Consider the following 18,966-nt stretch of genomic DNA (forward strand, 5'->3'; position numbering starts at 1 on the left):
CTCCGACCAAACTCCTGTTTGTTTTTACAGGTGCAGTACAGCGTGCTGAGAGCGCCCACCAGCCAAGGCCAGCCACGGAGGAAAAAGTAGGCTCAACGGACACGCCGGATGAAAGCCTGTTCTCCTTCTGAATACGTATTACGTAGTCTACCTGACAACAATGCTCTGGTGCGATTTGAGCCCATGACCCTGTGCACCCCACCATACCACCCTACCTCTGCCCCCTGCTGCTGAGGGCCAGACAGCCGCACTCTGGCTTGAGTGTGTTTGCCTCTCCCCCCTGACAGGGGTTGTGAACTTCAGCAGCGAGGAGGGAAGCACATGGTGCTCTCAATCACAAGCCTGGAGGTAAAGAAAAGAGCGTCGCAGGCTCAGTCTTCATCTTCAGATTTTATTTAGTAAAGGAAGGAGAAGTGTCAGGTTTGGTTTACCTTCAGCTTCTTCTGTTTCTACAAGCTAAATGTTTGCTTTATCCACATTTTAAAGGATATCATCCCTATTATACATACAATAAATATTCAGGGAGACTTTGAGAACATTCTTTGTACGCATTTTACACACCAGTGCAGTGCCCATATGAAGTATGGCCGTAGAAGATTTTTCAGTTATGGTAATGCATGATAAGGAACGTAAAGGCTAACAAACACTGTGCAACCTCCTTAGGCACAACGCAAATGTTTTCATTTTCAGCTAGCTACGCTAATGCTAATCGAAAATTAAAACCTTTGCATTGCGCCTAATGAGGTTGCACAGTGTTTGTATTATGTTATCCATACACTAATGCTAATCGTAGCCTTGCTAGCTTACCTTTGGAAGCAGGTTCGCTAAGTTAGCCGCAAACTATTAGCATGCTCATGCTAAATAAATATGTGCTCGCGTATTGGTGAATGGACACCGACATTTCGTCGTTTCAGTATAACACCATGTTCTGCATATAACTGTGTGAAAATGTTTCACCCACCGTGAGGACATTCTCTTCACTCCCACCTCCTCCCTACACAGCGCAGCTGCTGCTGATGAGATGAATATTTGAAAATCAAGGATGCACACCATCGGGCCATCCTCAACCCATATCCAAAACCTTAGGGCGATCTGACTAACGGTCAGCGAGATATGCCTGTCACAGACACACAGACAGACACACAGACGCAACTTGCTTTATAGATAGATTAGGGCAGTACTGAATTGTGCTATTCTTGTTGTATAGCTTTCTGATGTTACAATTCATTTGATTGCAGTGTATTTATATATTTGTACTGTTCGTACTTTTATGAATGTTATCTCTGATTTAGTTTTTTAATGCAAAGATACAGTTTTTTATATCATGTTAGACAAATCTATATGAAATCTTGAGAGTTTATTTTTTACTCAGCATCATGTCTGCATCATCAAATGAAGATTTCCAAATAAAGACCCTTGATCAGTTTGCTCTTGTCCCCCCTCTTTTTTTATATTTACAATAACCGCACTCTAGTGAGGCTGGATTACAGCGCTGCTTTACTTGAATACACAATAAACACATCTGATTACACAACACAGCCATTGGAACAGAGCTCACACACGGCCACCGCTGTGCCTTGGTAACCAAGCTCACATCAAAGCTGCGTGGCTCCACTGTGCTTCCTAATGCACTGCTTTGTTGCTACCTCACAATAACAGGGTCCAGATGAGAGACAGAGAGCAAAAGAGCTCATCTCACAGAGAGAGAGGGAGTACTCTCTCCATTCTCAGCACCTTGTGCATTACATTCCCACTGAAATCACCTGACCCATCTAATGGTAACACACACATTGTTTTTTCCACAATAGCTTTTCTAAGTGGAAGATGTACTTTATCCTACATCAATTTTACAATACATTTTTATTTCCATCAAAACATTTTGCAAAACAGACAAAAAAAAAAATTGTTAAATGCACACAGAGATGAAAACATATTATCAATCAATAAGTATAATAATTCATACAGAACCTTGAAAATAATTATATAGCACTTTAAAAGCAGAGTTTACAAAATGCTTTCAGAAAATCAGATTATCAAAAAAAAATGTACAAATAAATATACATAAAAGAATTTAAAAATTGCATGCAGTACATACATGTATACTGCACATATGTAGGTATGGTCATGTTTAAGCATTAGTCAATTAATCTCATTTATGCATTAAACCGATAAAGATTTAATTAAATAATTAATCAGCTTCCTTTAGTGTGTCCTTTCCTTGGGTGTCGTTTCTTTGGACTTTATACACAGTGGAGTTATGATTTGTACCAGAAGAGAGCACACATCAACCAAAGCACTAATGTAACTGACTATATCATGCTTATAACTTCAGATAAAACATAAGCCAACTCCTTAACCTCCAGTCAGTTGTCGTCAAGGACTTTTTAAGGAAATGTTAGCGTTTAAAGCTGCACCTTTGCCAGGACAGAGGACTGCTATGCATCTATACTAACTTCATCCATGACAAACTCTGACAGAAAGCCAATGCAGTTTGCAATCCACTAAATCCCAGGTGAGACAGTTGATATGTGTACCTCTCAAACATCTGTGTCAGAGTGTTTCTCTTCAGCCTGATTTAAAGTAGCACAATGCAGGATTTGCTCTCACGGTCCCCCTACAGTTGGGAAATGGCATTGTCTCTCACAACTGTCACAAAATATTTGTTGTGGTAACGTGCATTTAACAACAATGTCTTCAGACCAAGTAGAGTAACCTTTGATATTTTATACAAATATGATGATAGTGTTTAATTTTTCAACATATCTGAAAAAAAAGATTTAATAACAGTGTGCTGTATCGTAAAGTAGAATTTGGCAATTATTTTATGTTATGGTAACGACCCGAAAACCATGTTCCATGTGCCAATGCAGGTGTTGCAGACCTGCTCAGGTTGTGACGGGGTGACATTCACCCTGTTGTAAATTGATGTAACAGTCAAATAATCTTGGAAACTTTATTATTTGAAGGTTGAAATTCTGCATTATGCACTTTAACAACAGGGTGACACAAGTGTTAAAAATAAATGGACTTTAATTAATCTGTTAAACTACTGGTTGAGTAAAATGCATGAGATTTGCAACTCGAATATGGAGGCTGTTAAACTCTCTCCATGCTAACTCATTAAACTAGATTTGTTTACTCGTTTACTAGACAAATGGTTAAGTGCTCCTTTCTTATACATGGTTAGAATTGAAGTTGGGATGAAGTGAGACCCTCCCTCCTCAGTGGTGTAGCGTGCTGGTGAAAGAGCATCCATCTGTGCTTTGTGAAGTATTTGATTGGCTCAGGGGGACCTGGTGGAGCCCCAGGCTATCTCTTTGGCAGGCTGATAGAGACATCACTGGTCTCTCCCAGGAGCTGCCACCAGGGGTCCATTTCAAAGTGAGAGGGTGTGGAGGTGACCCTGAGCTTCTGACGAGCTAAATCCCACACACTGGCTGAAACACTCCTACATTCTTGGCTCCACTGGGGCTGTGTATTTGTGCATGTGGGGGGGTGGAGGGTGCCAGTGCTGGTTCTGACTGTGCTGGGAGAAGGGCAGAGATAAGGTGGAGTGGAGAGTGGAGTGCAGGACAAGCAGATCGCTGGCAAAACCTGATGGAATGTCCCCAAGATGTGGAGCCAATTAAGTGATGCTCCCAAAGTATTTTTAAAGAACACTTCAACAACCAAGTTTCTACACCAGGACATCATCTCTGTCTCTGATAGAATGTTTAAGAATACAATTCTGGCAGTTAGAAGGGGCACTTTAAGCCCATCCATCCATCCATTGTCTATGCTCTACCACATGAGGGAGCTGAAGCCAATCCCATTGCATGACAAAGGTGGGGTACACCCTGGACAGGTTACCAGTCCATAGCAGGGCCAACACATAGAGACAAGAGGCAACAGCACAGTGGCCCCACATTAAGACCAATTAAACATAAATTATGATTAAAAAGTTGAAAAAACACACACCTTCACATATCTGTGAACAGAGCGAGCCTGCTTTCTTCACAATGTCATGCAGACACTTCTGACTATAGCTAACTCATGTTATTAATTAATGTTAGGTCAGTTCCACATCAGTGTTATATTACCGTCAGTGTGGATGGTTGGTTGAATGAATGAATGATTTGAAATTATGAATTTATACAAGTCTGCAATATATTCCAGTTTTAATGACACAACTATATAGCTGTTACTTGTGTCTCCAACTCAGACACTAACAATTAGCTGTGGCTGTTTGAAAGTTTAACAGCGTTTAAAAGCGTAGACCAGGGGTCACCAACGTGGTGCCCGCAAACACCTGGTAGCCCAGGAAGCCAATAGGGTTCCCACAGGCTCACTTCACTTCACCGCACTTGTACTTGTATACACATGTATCCATATGATCACTCAGTAAAATATAACGATATATTGATACTGTTTATAAAATCTGATAATCGTTAGGAGTAAGCACTGGAATTAATGTGTATGCAATTGAATGCATACTATTAATTATTGAAATGAAAAAAAAACGGTGCATGAAATTCTAATATTCTTTACCCTACAGGTAGCTCCCGGTCTCAAAAAGGTTGGTGACCCCTGGCGTAGACACTCTGGTACTGATATTCATCTGAAGATTTATTTTCAACAAAGTGAAATGAACAGACATAGGCACACTTCAATTGCTTCTTCAAATCTAAGGCTTTAAGCCACAAGCAAAGCATTTCTTTGTTCCTAGCAGGAGGAAAAGTTTTGCACGGTGCTTTACATCCACGTTATTTGTGGATTAGGATCAAAACATTCCTGTTCCATTAAAGTTTGATCAAATTAAACCAACTGCTCACCCTGACTGCACAGAATGTTTTCTAGAAGCGATGTTATTTGTCCTGCTGCTGCGTGCAGTTCCACAACTACTGACTGAAAAGGCCAAACTTGGAAGTCTCACACAAAATAATGGCAGATGTCTACTTACATGTTTCTGCCAGAAATAAGGTCTTTATAAGTGAGGCAAATGCTGCCAGTGGTGATATTACAGGAAGTCATGTGTGGCTATGTCTGCCTCTGAGCTGTCTAATCCATGAAACTTTGGCACTAAGGTTATGTCCCTTGTATCATTCATAGTCAATAGTTCATTGAGAGTGTGACAGGGTTATAGCAGTTGATTTGGTGCTGAATGCACCACTGCACACATGTAGCCCACATAAACACAAACAAGCCCCCCTTTTAAAGAGGTGTAATGATATTTAAGGAACTATTTGCCCAAGTATCCTCTCCCAGGGAGGATACAACTCTCTGTGGAGGAAGTCATTGTACAATATGGTCCCTGATTGCAGTGACGGGGGGGGGGGGGGGGGGGGCTTTTACAAGCCTGCTAATGAACATTTGAGCCGCACAGCAGTTGTCTGATCACATTTTCTTCTCTCTCTTTCTGAGGTAGTTGTTGTTGTGCATGGTGTGGCAGTGATGTCTTCATCAGACTGTCAAAAAGTTAGTGCCTGCAGCTGTAGCAGATCCCCCCAGAGCCTGTCACACTCCTTGTTTCCATGGCAGTCCTTCAGGCAGCACCACAGGCAGGATGTGTGCAAGGACCCATACAACCTGTTTTTTTTTCTGCAGCCGCTCCTCTGATGTTCAGCCCTGGAGCGGACGTCAAACTACCAAGTGCCCATAGAGAGAGAGAGACAGAGAGGGAGAGAGAGAGAGCGAAAGAACAGTGCATCCTTTCTCTGTTCAGTGCTGCTTTACAAGGAGATGCATAGCAGAAAGGAAAAAAAAAAACACATCCTCATTTGAATAAGCCACTATTCTCAGCACCCTCTTAGTAATTGTTACATGTGCAGTGCTGTTAAGGTTCTCTGACCTCCTCTCTGAGAGACATAACACACGCAGTAGGACAAAGTAACAAAAGCGCGACTCATAGTTAACTTACATGTGTTACAGTTCTCATGCATGTGTTATTTGTTCTGCTTTACCACCTGAGAAGCAGGTCATGGAGATCAGCGGCTGCTCTCCGTGTTCCAACTGACCTAAATTAAAGCAGTGGAGGTTACAGTGTCCCTACAGACAGACAGACAGACAACAGACAGCTTTCAAAGTAACCATTATGATCAACATTAAAATACACTAAATGGCTACCAAAAAAGTTATTTGACAATATAAAATAATATAATATAATAAGCATACATGTTTAACTGTTGTCAGGACAGTGTATAAAAAGCTATAGAACTTAAGCCTACCTAGAACCTAGACCTAAGCACTTAAATCCTTCCTCACCATTTTCCAACACCTTACGGTGCAAGGGCCACATGGTGGAGTAGTGGCTAGTACTGTTGCCTCACAGCACAAAAGACGACAAAGCGAGACAAAAAGAGGACAATTTCAACCATTAGAAAAAATACTGTCGGCATTAATACTGTTAATGTTGTTGTGGTGGCTTAATAAATGAATGTACGGGTGCTGAGGAGGATGCCACTTCCACTTGTCACTGTGAGAGTGCAGGTGTTTCTTCATCCCCCCCTTCCACTTGTGCCACTCCACACCCCAGACAAAATCCCTCTGCTACACTTAGCTACTGCAAAGGTCTAATCCTTACATTGGTAGGCGGAACCGGTAGTGATGCCGCCCCTGAGTTCACCCAAGAAAAAAACATGGACGCAAATGTCTCGGTTCAACCAATATGTCCATGTCTCTGTATGGTTGATGAAGTTGGTCTGATTTGGAAATCCAAGTTCATATCCCCAGAAATGTCTGACAAGGTTTCAGAAGGAGGTTTTAAAATTTGAGATTGTAACTCAACCTGTAGTTGATAGAAGATATGAATTATGGAGAGCCAGGATTGATGTTTTCTCCGGGAATCGGAGTGTGCAAATGAGACTGAGATAACAACAGAGAGAAAAATGTTCCCTAATAGCTGCTGTTCTCACAGCTCCAGTTTGCTAATAATTCATTCTGTGGCCCACAAGTACACACTGGTGTTAAGACATGGCAAAAGCCATAATTCTTTACAGCATCAAGAAATGAAGATGGCCTTTAAGAGCTGAAATTAAATCATTGGCCTTTAAAAGCATCTCTCTAAGGGGCAAGCTGCATTAATAAATTCAACTGATTCTGCTTTAATATTATTCAGAGTGCATTAAAATGAAGACAACAGCTGGGATCATGCCCAGTCTCCTGAGTATTCCTCGGGCCAATGAGAGCTGGGCGAGATGCAAAGCATGTCTGAACACAATGCTGTGTTGTGAACGAGGGGGGGCACAAGGTCTCGGCGCTACAGGTGCAGGCCTGACAGTTGCTGTTTCCCAGATCAGAGGTTGTCTGGTTCTGACACTGGCCACAAGACAGAGACTGCCTGCCTCTAAAACAATGTCACATGGGAACAGACATTTGGCCACACAGCCAATCAGGCCAACTCCTGCCAGAATCATGACAGTACTGCTTATGAGAACTACAACAACCTTCAAAAATCTTAAAGGCTTTGTTTTCATAACCACTGTAGGGAATTGTTATGAGCTTTACTTTGTTGGTAAATGGATAAAATGCGTGTGGGGGAAAAAAAAACCCCTCTGTGGCTTTGAAAAAAAGGAGAGAAAATAAAGTGTTAAGCTTTCTAACATTTGGTGTTGCATAAGTGCTCTATAGTTAGCACGAGCACACCCGTCAGGAAACAATACAAAGAATAATTGAACCGCATATTTCATTCTAATTAACAGTGATATAACGCAATGTGACTCTCAGCCTCCTGAGAAAAGAGCACCATATTTTGTTTGATGAATCTGCTAAAGCCACAGATAGTCTCGCCACTAATCCCCAGGGAATCAGGTATCATTAGAGATATGAACAGATCTAGTTTTTGTCTCCGCTGAAAGAAAGGAAAACACATTTCCTCTGTGCTGGCACATGGGTGAATGTGAAAGTGTTCAATATTAATAGCCTTTCATCAAGGACACAATTAGGACACCTCTATGTCACACATTCTATAGGTTCTGAATGAATATGAATATATGGTCCCAAGGAAGGAGCCATTGCCGGAATAACAAAGTGAAATCTTCAGCAAAAAACCCCCCACCAGAATGAAGAATGCACAACATGACAATCAGGGAGATGATGTATTTTGATCCAATGTGAATTTAAAAACAAGCAAGAGACTCTAAGTGTATTATTATTAGCCCGATTTATAATTCATGGCCGAGGGCAAGTTGTATATTTATCCAAATTTGCATACATGCTTCTGTACACACATACACATAAATGCAGCGCAAGTATTAAAGAGGCCACATTACTTTCATGTGCTGCACTGTACTTTGAAAACTGATTTCAGAATGTCCATTGCATTAAAAAAAATAGAAAATGATAAAAACTTAACGCTGATCTTGGTTCACTAAAAGCAGACTTGATTCGTGAGCACAGTGTAGGTTGTGTCATTTTCCTCAGCAGAGGTTTGTGGTGCTGAATGTGGAGCAAAGGTGTAAAGAATGGCCACATTGGTAAAGACTAATCACACCTGTATCACATCCAAGCACCATCTCTTCTGAGCTTCGCCACATCACGACACCAGAGAGTCATGAAGCACATGAGCACAGCCAGGCCCATTAACTAGCACGGCTAATTATCAGCTCTGACAAGGCCTTCAAGCTCTGCAGGCAATGCATGCTCTCATTTCTGATTCAACACATAAATGCATATGGAAAGAAAAAAAGAGATCAATTACAGTGAGGCAGAAAGGATAACAGCCACGTACTGGAGTAATTAGGCCGGGTGTTTCATCGGAACCATTTGCTCTGTGATGAAGGCGTAAAGAGTCCAGTGGCAGAAACACCACAACTGTTTGTTTTATTTATGATGCTGCGGTGTCACCCACCGGGGCCCAATTAGTCTACGACTGATGCCATGGAAAGCATCTGTCGACTCCTCTTTGATGGGAAATGAAAGGTCTGCTTGGTTATGTCCTTCTACTGACCTGAGGGCTTTCAACCTTTTGAGGGGAAAGTGGCCAACTACAGTGATTCTAACATGCCACCACAACCTCCTTCATCTCGTTCTTTCAGGGCCATTTGCCAGTGTGTTTCATATAATTTAACACTGTTGGCAGACAATGCTGTGGGGATATCGACAGGTTTTTGGAAGTATTGAAACTTCCATGCACTTACTCCCGGCTGATTTGATTGTGATGTAAGGAACAGCCTTCTCAGCATTCCTTACCACATGAGGGAGCACCACCATAAGAAATGAGCCTGACTGCAACATTGGCTGGAGCTTCAAACCATTTTGTAAAAGTAATTTTACTAATTAACTGTGATATACTATGATTAAAATATGGTTTACCAATTTACATCATATCAGGCAGCTCTAGGTTTCAATTGGCTTCTGTGCAAGTAACACATATGTTTCACTACAAGAGAATGGAATAAAGGATCCAGGCTTTGATATGGTATCATAAATACTTTATGATTTTTAAAGGACCTGCTCATTTCAGCGAGCAGCCCTCTCCTCTCACTCTTAATAAAAATAACAACCATTCCTGCAAACAACTTTAAAAGCAGTCCTTCACACCTTTCTCTTTTCTCTATTAGAACTATGCAGTGCACATACACACACACACACACACACACACACACACACACACACACACACACACACACACACACACACACACACACACACACACACACACACACACACACAGACAGACAGACAGACACACACACACACACACACACACACACACACACACACACACACACACACACAGTTTATTAGTTTCAATGAAAAAGAATGTCTATGGTCCTTTAAGCAAGCAGCAAGAGACCAATTAGTAAGTATCTCTATTCAATTTCTCCATAGCTCTACTTAGTGAGTGTGAGGGAAAGAAGGGTGTGGGGGGAGGAGTTTGAGCAGCACAGACAGGAATAGAGAAAACAAAGCCATCATCTCCCAGTGCTTGCCCTCCTCTCCCCTCTCCTCTGCAGCTCCAATTACTGGCTCCTCTCTCTGCCATCAGTATGCAGCAGGGCCGCTCCTCTCCTCCACTCGCCCCAGGCCATTGAATACGTTACCTCCGCTATGGGGCTCAGGGCTCAGGGGCACTGTGCCCCCTAACCCCCTGGATAATTTGGGATTCTTGCTCCTGCCTTGGAGAGCTGAAAACAAATAAAACACCCAGATAAATAAAGAAATAAGGTTGCCTCACAAATATCCACAGTGCTACTGATTTATTGATTTGTTCATTTCTCTACTTATTATTTGTAAATCATTACTGAGTGATCCATAGCCACCCACACCTCTAACCTAAACCTACTCGGGAGGATGAGTATGCAAGCAAAAAGTTTTGGACAGCTAAAGAATACTTTTGAATTATTTCTCCCATGAACAACACTGAACAAAGTAATATTAAACGGAGAAAAATCTTGATCTATATCTATTTCTACAGCAGCCTGAAGAGACACAATAGTCAGAGTATGTATTTTGCATTTTTAAGCAGAAGCTTTTTGCATTTTTAAGCAGAAGCAAGCTTATTACAAACATTTCTGGTAATACTGTATGTAGTTCCCAGACACACTTGGAAAAAGGAGGACTCCTTTGATTGTTACATTCTGCAGTGTCACTGCTAAATGGTAAATGGTTTGTATTTATAAAGCACTTATCCAGTCTTGATGACCACTCAAAACTGTGTTACACTACTTGCTATTCACCCCCATTCACTCACGGTTTCACACAGTTTCTATGTGCAGCACATTTTCTGTCACTCATTTTTCACCCATTCACACGCTGCCAGCACAGCCATCAGGAGCAACATGGGGTTAAGTGTCTTGCCCATGGACAAAACGGCATGTAGAGTATGATTCGAACCTATAACCAATTGAGCCAGTGTCGCCCGATAGATGTCACTAATTCTTACACACTGGACATTAAAGCTGACCAATCCTTTTAGACCATGCAGTCATTAATAAAGCTGTAAAGGTGTCATGCAAAATACAAAATAGTGTGTTTTAAAGTTAACATTAAAGTAAATATATATAAAGTATATGTAGAGATGAAGATATGACAGAAACGATAAACATAATACATAATACAATACGTTTGAAACTTTTTTAATGGACACAAGAGTATTTCTGCAATGCACTATTATCAATATATATTAAATAGAAATAGACGGGAGTTGATAACCAATATATATGTAGATACATATATGTATATACATTTAAATGAATAGTGATAGAGAGCAAAAAGGGTCAAGGTCACTCTTCGGTTTATTTATGTATTCTTATTAACCCTTGTTTCTCTAAGTTCTGTACAAGCTTAAATTAATAAAATAAAATAAGAAAATAGTATGAGATAAAACACAATCTACTAATAATGCAAAGTATTTAATAATAGAAAACTAAACTGGGGACAACATTACTTCCAATAAAATAATAATAAATAGATAAGTAAAAACACAAGCTCAACTGGGATTAAAAGCCAAAGTGAATAAAATAAAGCCCCAGACAAGCTAACCCACGTGTATCAGTCTCACAGTGCTGAACTTGATATAGTGAAAATGTACAAGATCATGGAGCACAATGACTAACAAAGCAGTTCTTCACTGCATATTTGCAGCTGTGAAAGTAGTTTCTCTGTCTGTCTTAGAGCCTTTCATATCAACAAACACCTACACTGCCGTTCTCATGCTGTGGTCGAGTGTCCACAGCTGCTCTTCCCACTTGCCTGCGAGCAGATGCACACCCTTCCCTTCTGTTTGGTGTGTATGCAGAGCTGACTGACTGAATTGTTTTTGAGATATGGATAAAACAATGAAATGAAGTGGAAATTGTAGTGTGAAAAAAACGAGGTCTTCCACTTCATTGTGCAGCTTCAGGAGGTAACTGAGAGCAAAACGAAAGTGGGCCGTGAAGATGGCACTATTCTATCACATCCGGACTCCTCCATTCTCCTCATAGTGACATTATTGCCTGTTTAATATGCTCGTGTTTCTCAAAACACAGTTGGTGTAAATGATTACCAGATTATTAAATGTAGCGCTGAATCAATTCTCAAAAGTGTCTGTCCCGGCCACGCAGAGCAGCAAGGCTGCAGGAGCAGAGAGACAGGGAGTAGATGGAGCCAAGGGGGGAATTATGAGACCATTTAGTCGTTGTTATTCATGGTTTCATACAGGATCTTGTAGTGGATAAATTTCCATTCAAATAGCTGGCTGCATGTGGTCAGGCAATACTTAATCTGCTGGCCACATGATTTTAAATCGTGATATTGTCAAATTATGTATTCGGAAATTGAACCATGATGCAATGTGAGGTGACGTAATCCATTTATAGTGATTAAGAGCCCCCATGTTGCCGTCTTTCTTCCACCACAGTGCACCACTTCAAGGCCTCAGTGAGGCACTTCTCAATTATAATGACCCTTAAAAAACTAAATTTGAAACAAACCACATACATGGAGAGAATTGACAGGCTCATAAAGTTTCATCTGCTTAAATGCCTCATGACAATGTAAGATTAATGACTGTCCATTCAGTGCTTTGCAGAGGTATAGAGGAGGCACCTGCTCCTCAAAGGCCAGCTCTAATCATTCTCATCTGGACTCCCTGCTGACACTCTAACCTGCTGTTCCTCAGGAAAGGAGATCTGCCTCCCAGATCCTCAAACACATTTCTGGACCCGCCGTATTACTTTCCTTATTCAGCCCAGATGTGATATCCCCACTCTGCCATCCTGTTTTTCCCTCCCTGTTCTGCTTCATCTCATTCCCACCTGCTAGGTGACCTGGGGACCCAAGGCCCAGACTCTCATTTGGTTTTGCCTCTCTCAAAGTAAAGTCCTGTTCTTTGAATTGCAGCAGTCTTTTCTTTTTTTCCCTTCAGCCTGGAGGGTCTGTGGTGAAGTCTGCATACTATAAAGAGCACAGGAATCTTCCTGCTGTCACATCCTCACATGGCTTTTGTTGTCTTAATGAGAACCCCTTGTTCATTGCAGAGTGGTCGGCCTTCAGTGAAGATGGCCAACCACTGGTAACACTTAAAGCCCAATTTATACTCCTGCGTAAAGTGCTCTGCGTAGGCTACGCAGAGTCCTCTGCGTCGACGCAGAACCTGTCGAAGAGCCTCTGCGTAGTCTCCGGGTGCACGGAATATTTTTTAAGTGTCCGTCACTCCGTCAAGGGACAACGGAGACGGCAAGAGCTGCGATTGGTCCTCAGGACAGGCCGAGCGAAGCTGCTCTGTGCCGGCTCACAGTGAGCACCGAGCGTCCACAGAGGGCGGAGCTGAACACCGCCGACTTTGTCGCTGCCGAACTATAAATACGTCATATCTTAACACACACAGCACATGTTTAGACTCTAAATGGCCAATTTCTCGCCTCAAATTATCTTAAAACTGCGTTCCGGGACACAGAAAAGGGACAAACGGCCGCTGTTTCAACAACAACAGTCTTTCTCCTTTGGACGCCATTGCACACTGTAGCCAAAAGCACAACAACCTTGCGCAGCGACCCCTACTGATCGGGCGGGAAATTGCAGCGCCTATCCGCCACCACGACGCAGAAGTATAAAGGCTCGAGTGGCATTACGCAGTCGGAGAAGTATAATGTGGCCTTAAGTCTCGTTCACACTAAGATTAGCAAGTATACCCATTATTTTTGAACCTGGGTGAAGCTGCCAAAAAAGGGTGATTAACACCATTCCCATTGTCAGTAGTCTGCAATTTTTTCACCCCTGCATGACAGAATACAAGAATAAGTTGCTCTCACCTCACTGTTTTGCTAGTGTTGCATCTTGCTACGAATGACGAGGCAAAGTCAACAAAACACACAGGGAGACAATAGGATGGATTGAAAGTCAAAATGAAAACTAAATGTCATTTATCCAATAGCAGTAGAATTCACTTCTGAATTGTGTTTTCAGTCAAACTCCAAGCTGTTTGCAGCTGTCTCACTTTACTAGCTCAGTGTTGCTGTTGCCTCCATCTGTCTTGACATGAGACACAGGAATCATGCAATACTGGGAAACGCAGAGAGAGGGAGGGAGAGAGGGGAGTGGTGCAGAGGGCGTGGTCTGCTTGTGAAATCTGACACTGAGTTGCAACTGTGTGAGTGCTCAGAGATGAGCCTCTCAATCGCTCACATCATGCTTCAACCACTGGAGAGAGAAAAGTGATTAAATGACAGGTCTAGTATTTATAAAAGGGAGAGGAGTCTGGGACCATGAGCATCACACTGATTAGATATGAGGGTGACAAAGGAGTCTACCAGTGACACAAGCGTGGACTAAGAAAGCCAACAGCAACATTTGAATGCAGTAGCTGGTGTTTGACCAGCCAGTAAATATCCTGATTTTTTTTAATATGATATGTTTAATTGAACATATCATTGAATTTGTGAACGTTTGCACCTGGATCAACACATAACATTCCTAGATACATATACACATTAGTTTGTGTTACGCACTACAGCGTTAGTAGAAAATACACGTTTTTGCCCATAAATTACTGAAATTACAAATGATTAAAGCAATGTTATCATTGTGTGATGACCACCACTGGTTAGCACCGACTGCCTGAAAGATCTCGACTTTAATTGGATTGCTTTCCCCAACTTCCCCAGGCTGATTGACATGCTTGTCTCTCAGGACCACTGAGTGTCTAGATGGGCCCCAGTAAATAATCTCTTCCCCTAAACGTTTACGTTAATTGTATTTTTTTTTTATCATCTTCTTGTTGAGAGCCAATCTGTGGGTGGGGGGTGGTCGGGGTTGGGGGGTAATTAAGCCAATGCCTCAGTGCCTAATTCTGGAGTGGGGATCCCACCAGGACTGAAGCATGTGTCTCTTTCTGGAAAAGGCTTCACTGACAAGGCCTGCCAATCATGCCAGCAAAGATTGCTGCATCTTCAACTCCTAGCTCCTGGATTCCCTTTAGTCAATTTATTCCAAACACTGTTTTAAAATTCTAGGGATTAAGCAGGTAGCAAACAGACAAAGTCTGTCAAAGATAATCAGTGGTCCTCCGGATTATGTGGACAATTTGGACGCCGTCTGTCTCAGCGCATCTACAGCAGCAGCATTCACGGGGGAAGGTTTTGTCTTACACTTGATTAGAGAGTTTTTTTAATTAGAGACTGTAGAAGCAGAGTTGTAACAAGAAAATAAAAGCAGCTAAATGAAGTATTTGTGTTTTATAAATTACTGTGGGGAATAAATCCTCTTGTATAGCAAAACCGTGCTTTTTTATTTGTCTTTGCCAATTACAAAGGTTGTTGAGAGTAAAGCACTACATACACACTTTACATTACAGTACAATAACAACATGGTAATAATTTTTGAGTTGAGCATGTTCCAGTTGAGAAGTTGGCAATACAATTTTTCTCAAGCTAGACATTGAAAGCTGGGTTAATAACAATACTCTGATATTTAACTCACACAAACAGTGGTACCAATATCTCTACAATTAAACAATTAAACAGCATTACATGTATGACTGATTTACTGTGAAACAAATACAACATAAGTGCTACTAATACAATGTTGTATTAGTATTGTCAACATTCTGATAAGGAAAATTAGAAACGGTCACTGTTTACACATTGCACTTTATGGACATTGCACCTGCCTCCCCCCTTGCTACGATACACACGACTCAGACGACCAATTAAAAGCACCAATGTTCTATTGGATAGTAATGAATGACCTGACAGCAGGAGGAGGATTTTATTTTTCCTCATACAAATAGCGCAATCTTCATTAGAGGACTGTAGCAACTACAGAGAACAAAGGCGTCGCTGAGGGGCTGAGGTTGGGCTTGATTGTTGGACATGTTGAAGAATTCTCTAAATAAGTTTAACCTTGATCAAGTCATGATGATCTGCACTCACAGTGATAAAAGAAAAATAGCGGTCAACAAATATGGTAACCCAACTCAACCATAGTTTGTAGGGCAGTCATCTTGGAATCCTGAACAATAGTTATGAGGTTGCTCTGACTCAAATGGAATGCAGCATTAGATGCTTTCACATAAACTTTTGTTTGTCAAAATTGATAATTAATGTATTACAGAATTGAAAGTTATCCTCCCTTAAGTCCAATAAAGATGTCCCATTGTTATTACAAAGCTATGATGTCAACATTAAAAATAATATGGTATTACCTTTATATTACCTCCCTCTTGCTAAACGTATAACCATGCCATTGATATATGGTTACAATGTTGTTATTGTAATCCATATAGTGTTATTCACTTACGTTTTCTACATTTATAATATTTTGCTGAGCACTCGTTTGGAACATAATGGAGCAATTAATTTTTTTGTTATTTTTATACTGAACCTGGAGGGCATTGTCAAACTGTGCAGAGCTGTGCAAAAAAGTTTATATTATAGGAACATAATCAAGCCAAAAACGCTACATCTAAAAACAAACATGCCGTCAATCAAAATCAAAAACAACAAGTAGTGTCACTTGCTCCTCCTCTAGTTGACAGGCTGGGGAGAAGTGCCAGCAGCTATTCATGATAGAGTGGGAAAGCAGGTCATTGAGTCATAGCCACTAAGAGTCGCTGTGCTATCAAGTGCTAGTGACAGGCTTGTACGTCATCTGGCTGCAATTCCATCATTTAGGTTCTGAAGATGGTTTTACGTTGAGAAATACAAAAGATATCCTTGCACTAATGAAAAGGAATATCTATATCTATCCCGCATTGTTGGAAATCACTGACAAAAGGTAACAGCTCTTTGAATAAAAGTTACAGATCAAAAGTATTTGACACTTGGTACATTTATTTGACTCTCATGCAGCATATTTTGAGTTGTAGATTTGAAAAATGGACAGGCTCGCGTTCTGTGCTAAATGTGATATGGGAGTTAAGTGAATGTGAGAGTGAGTCTGAATTCCCCAGCAGCCGTAGCCACTCGTCACACACAGAGGAAATGGACAGCCACTTTGGGGAAATTCAATTCAGTCGTCGTCCACTGTGAGAAAGATTGAATCATGTCGACATTTTAGGTGATTTAATGGTATTAACGCATGCACAGTAGAGCTCCATGTCTTAAGCTGCACAGGTTTTGGATTATTGAGTTCAGTGTAAAATCAGTCACTTCTCCAGAGTCCATTTGACTGGGAGAAATGGATAGACATTAGCAGGAATTCTAAAAGTGATCCATTTGGGGGTGTAAACCAGTGATGTATATAGCTGGTACTGCTCCTTTAAAATTCACACAATTTTAGAACTGCTTTTATTTTTCCCTTTTTTTTCATGCAAGTTCTGACATTATAAGAAAATAATATGTGGAAAAGAGAAGAGGCTGAAATGCTTGTGGGGTTCTCTTTTTAATGCAAATGTTGCCCCCTTGAAAAAGCAGACTGGCACAATACACTGATGCATGCTACTACACGGCTCTCCATAATACACCTGAGCACAAAATGACGATGTACATCACTGTTGCACAATATTCTTCTATTAAAAAAAGAGACAAGCCACATATAAACAAAGTGGATAATTAATAAAATACGATAATTCTCTTTTGCAACACAAACACTCTGAGGGTTTGGTGGATTGTTAAGTTGACATGGTCGTGAAATAGTTACTGTAAACTTTGAATAAGCAAGTTTCATCAGAGCCCAGACTGTGAGTGTTTTACTGTGAAAGATGGAAATACGTAAGCAGTTAATTCACCATAAAACATGTCTTTGAACGTGCAATATTGTCAGTGTTTGGCTAAATCTGTTTCATTGTTAGTCTATCTGCTTTTTCTAACTGTTTTAAATATCTGATTCATTTATTTTCTTGTTACTTAACCTAAAATGAGAGGATAAGATTAAATATTCTGTTATTATAAGCCAATCATCAGGAACAATGACTGCTAATTTTCTACAGGTATAGATATCCTTGACACATGGCTTGAGTCATTTTGGTTAAGTTGGATCAGTAATAGTATATAATGTCTTTGTCAAATACACTTTTAAAAGAATAAAAATATGAAATGTAATCTCTGTTGCCACCTTTTTTCAATTTGAAATCAAGTATTCTGGAAATAATATTTTCCCAACATTCCATGTTCTCCTCTGAACATTCTATAATCTATGAATAAATGTCTTGCATTGTATTTTTAATGAAAAAAACAAACAAACAAAAAAAAACATTTATGTGGTAATGTAATGCTAGTTGGGATAGGTTTTAATTGTGAAACTAAGAAACCAATGCCAGACTTTTTAATTTAATTGAATGTGTTACTTACTGTCTTACTATTGTTGCCATGTATATCTGAATCCAGTACACCATTACTGTGTGTGTGTGTCTCATTGATTATGATGTTAACTCAAGTAACTTGTATGTTGAATGCACGTTACTGATGTTAGATAAAGATGTTTTAATAAAAACAGAGCCTTTGCTTTTAACTTTAAATTTATTGCATTTTGATCATTAAATAAGAAAACAGTTTTTAAAAAAATGGAAGGGCAACACATGTAAACATTGGATATCATTAAAACTCCCACATATTTTTTTTTTTCCAAATGACAAAGTGTCTGTTGCAGCATTCAAGTGACCAACAGGAATTTTACATTACGTGCACATGCAATAAATACATTTTGATAGAGAAATAAAGGGGAATGTTGAGTCTGAGTTCAACGAGCATGTTTAACATTCACTGTTGTTGTTTCCTCCTCCTCGCTGTGCAGGGTCCATTTCTAAAGACTTCCTATTCAGCTTCAGAGAGCGTGGGAGTGCTGGTATTTGGAAACAAGATTTAGTTGACTCTTCGCAGACTCCAACATCCTCCTCCCTGTGCTCCTTGCACATGTCCTCTCACTCCCTGCATTATAACCCTGATGAGCTGACCACATCCTTGAACACTTCACAAGATAAATAATTGAACTCTCAATAGCCCTTGATGGACAAAAATTGCTCCTCCAGCTGCCACTTCTTCTTTTGCTTTGTTCTCAACAGCAACAACAACAACAAATGGGCCTTTGCAGAATCCCACTCTAAGAAAACATATTTCACAATGATAACAC

At 40.5% G+C, this 18,966-nt stretch overlaps 1 protein-coding gene across 1 annotated transcript in view; it reads left to right on the forward strand.

The window, feature by feature from the left end:
* Window positions 1-90, forward strand: part of mctp2a (multiple C2 domains, transmembrane 2a) — a gene marked incomplete at both ends in the record, with an annotated part of 45,478 nt that extends 45,388 nt beyond the window's left edge. Inside the window, one exon of the mRNA XM_083894288.1 lies at window positions 31-90. Within this exon, the coding sequence (XP_083750414.1) occupies window positions 31-90 (60 nt within the window). The remainder of the gene's footprint in view (window positions 1-30) is intronic.
* Between the last annotated feature and the right edge of the window lie 18,876 nt (window positions 91-18,966).

The sequence above is a fragment of the Microchirus variegatus genome, assembly GCF_963457635.1.
Source record: "Microchirus variegatus genome assembly, chromosome: 8".
Classification (NCBI taxonomy): domain Eukaryota; kingdom Metazoa; phylum Chordata; class Actinopteri; order Pleuronectiformes; family Soleidae; genus Microchirus; species Microchirus variegatus.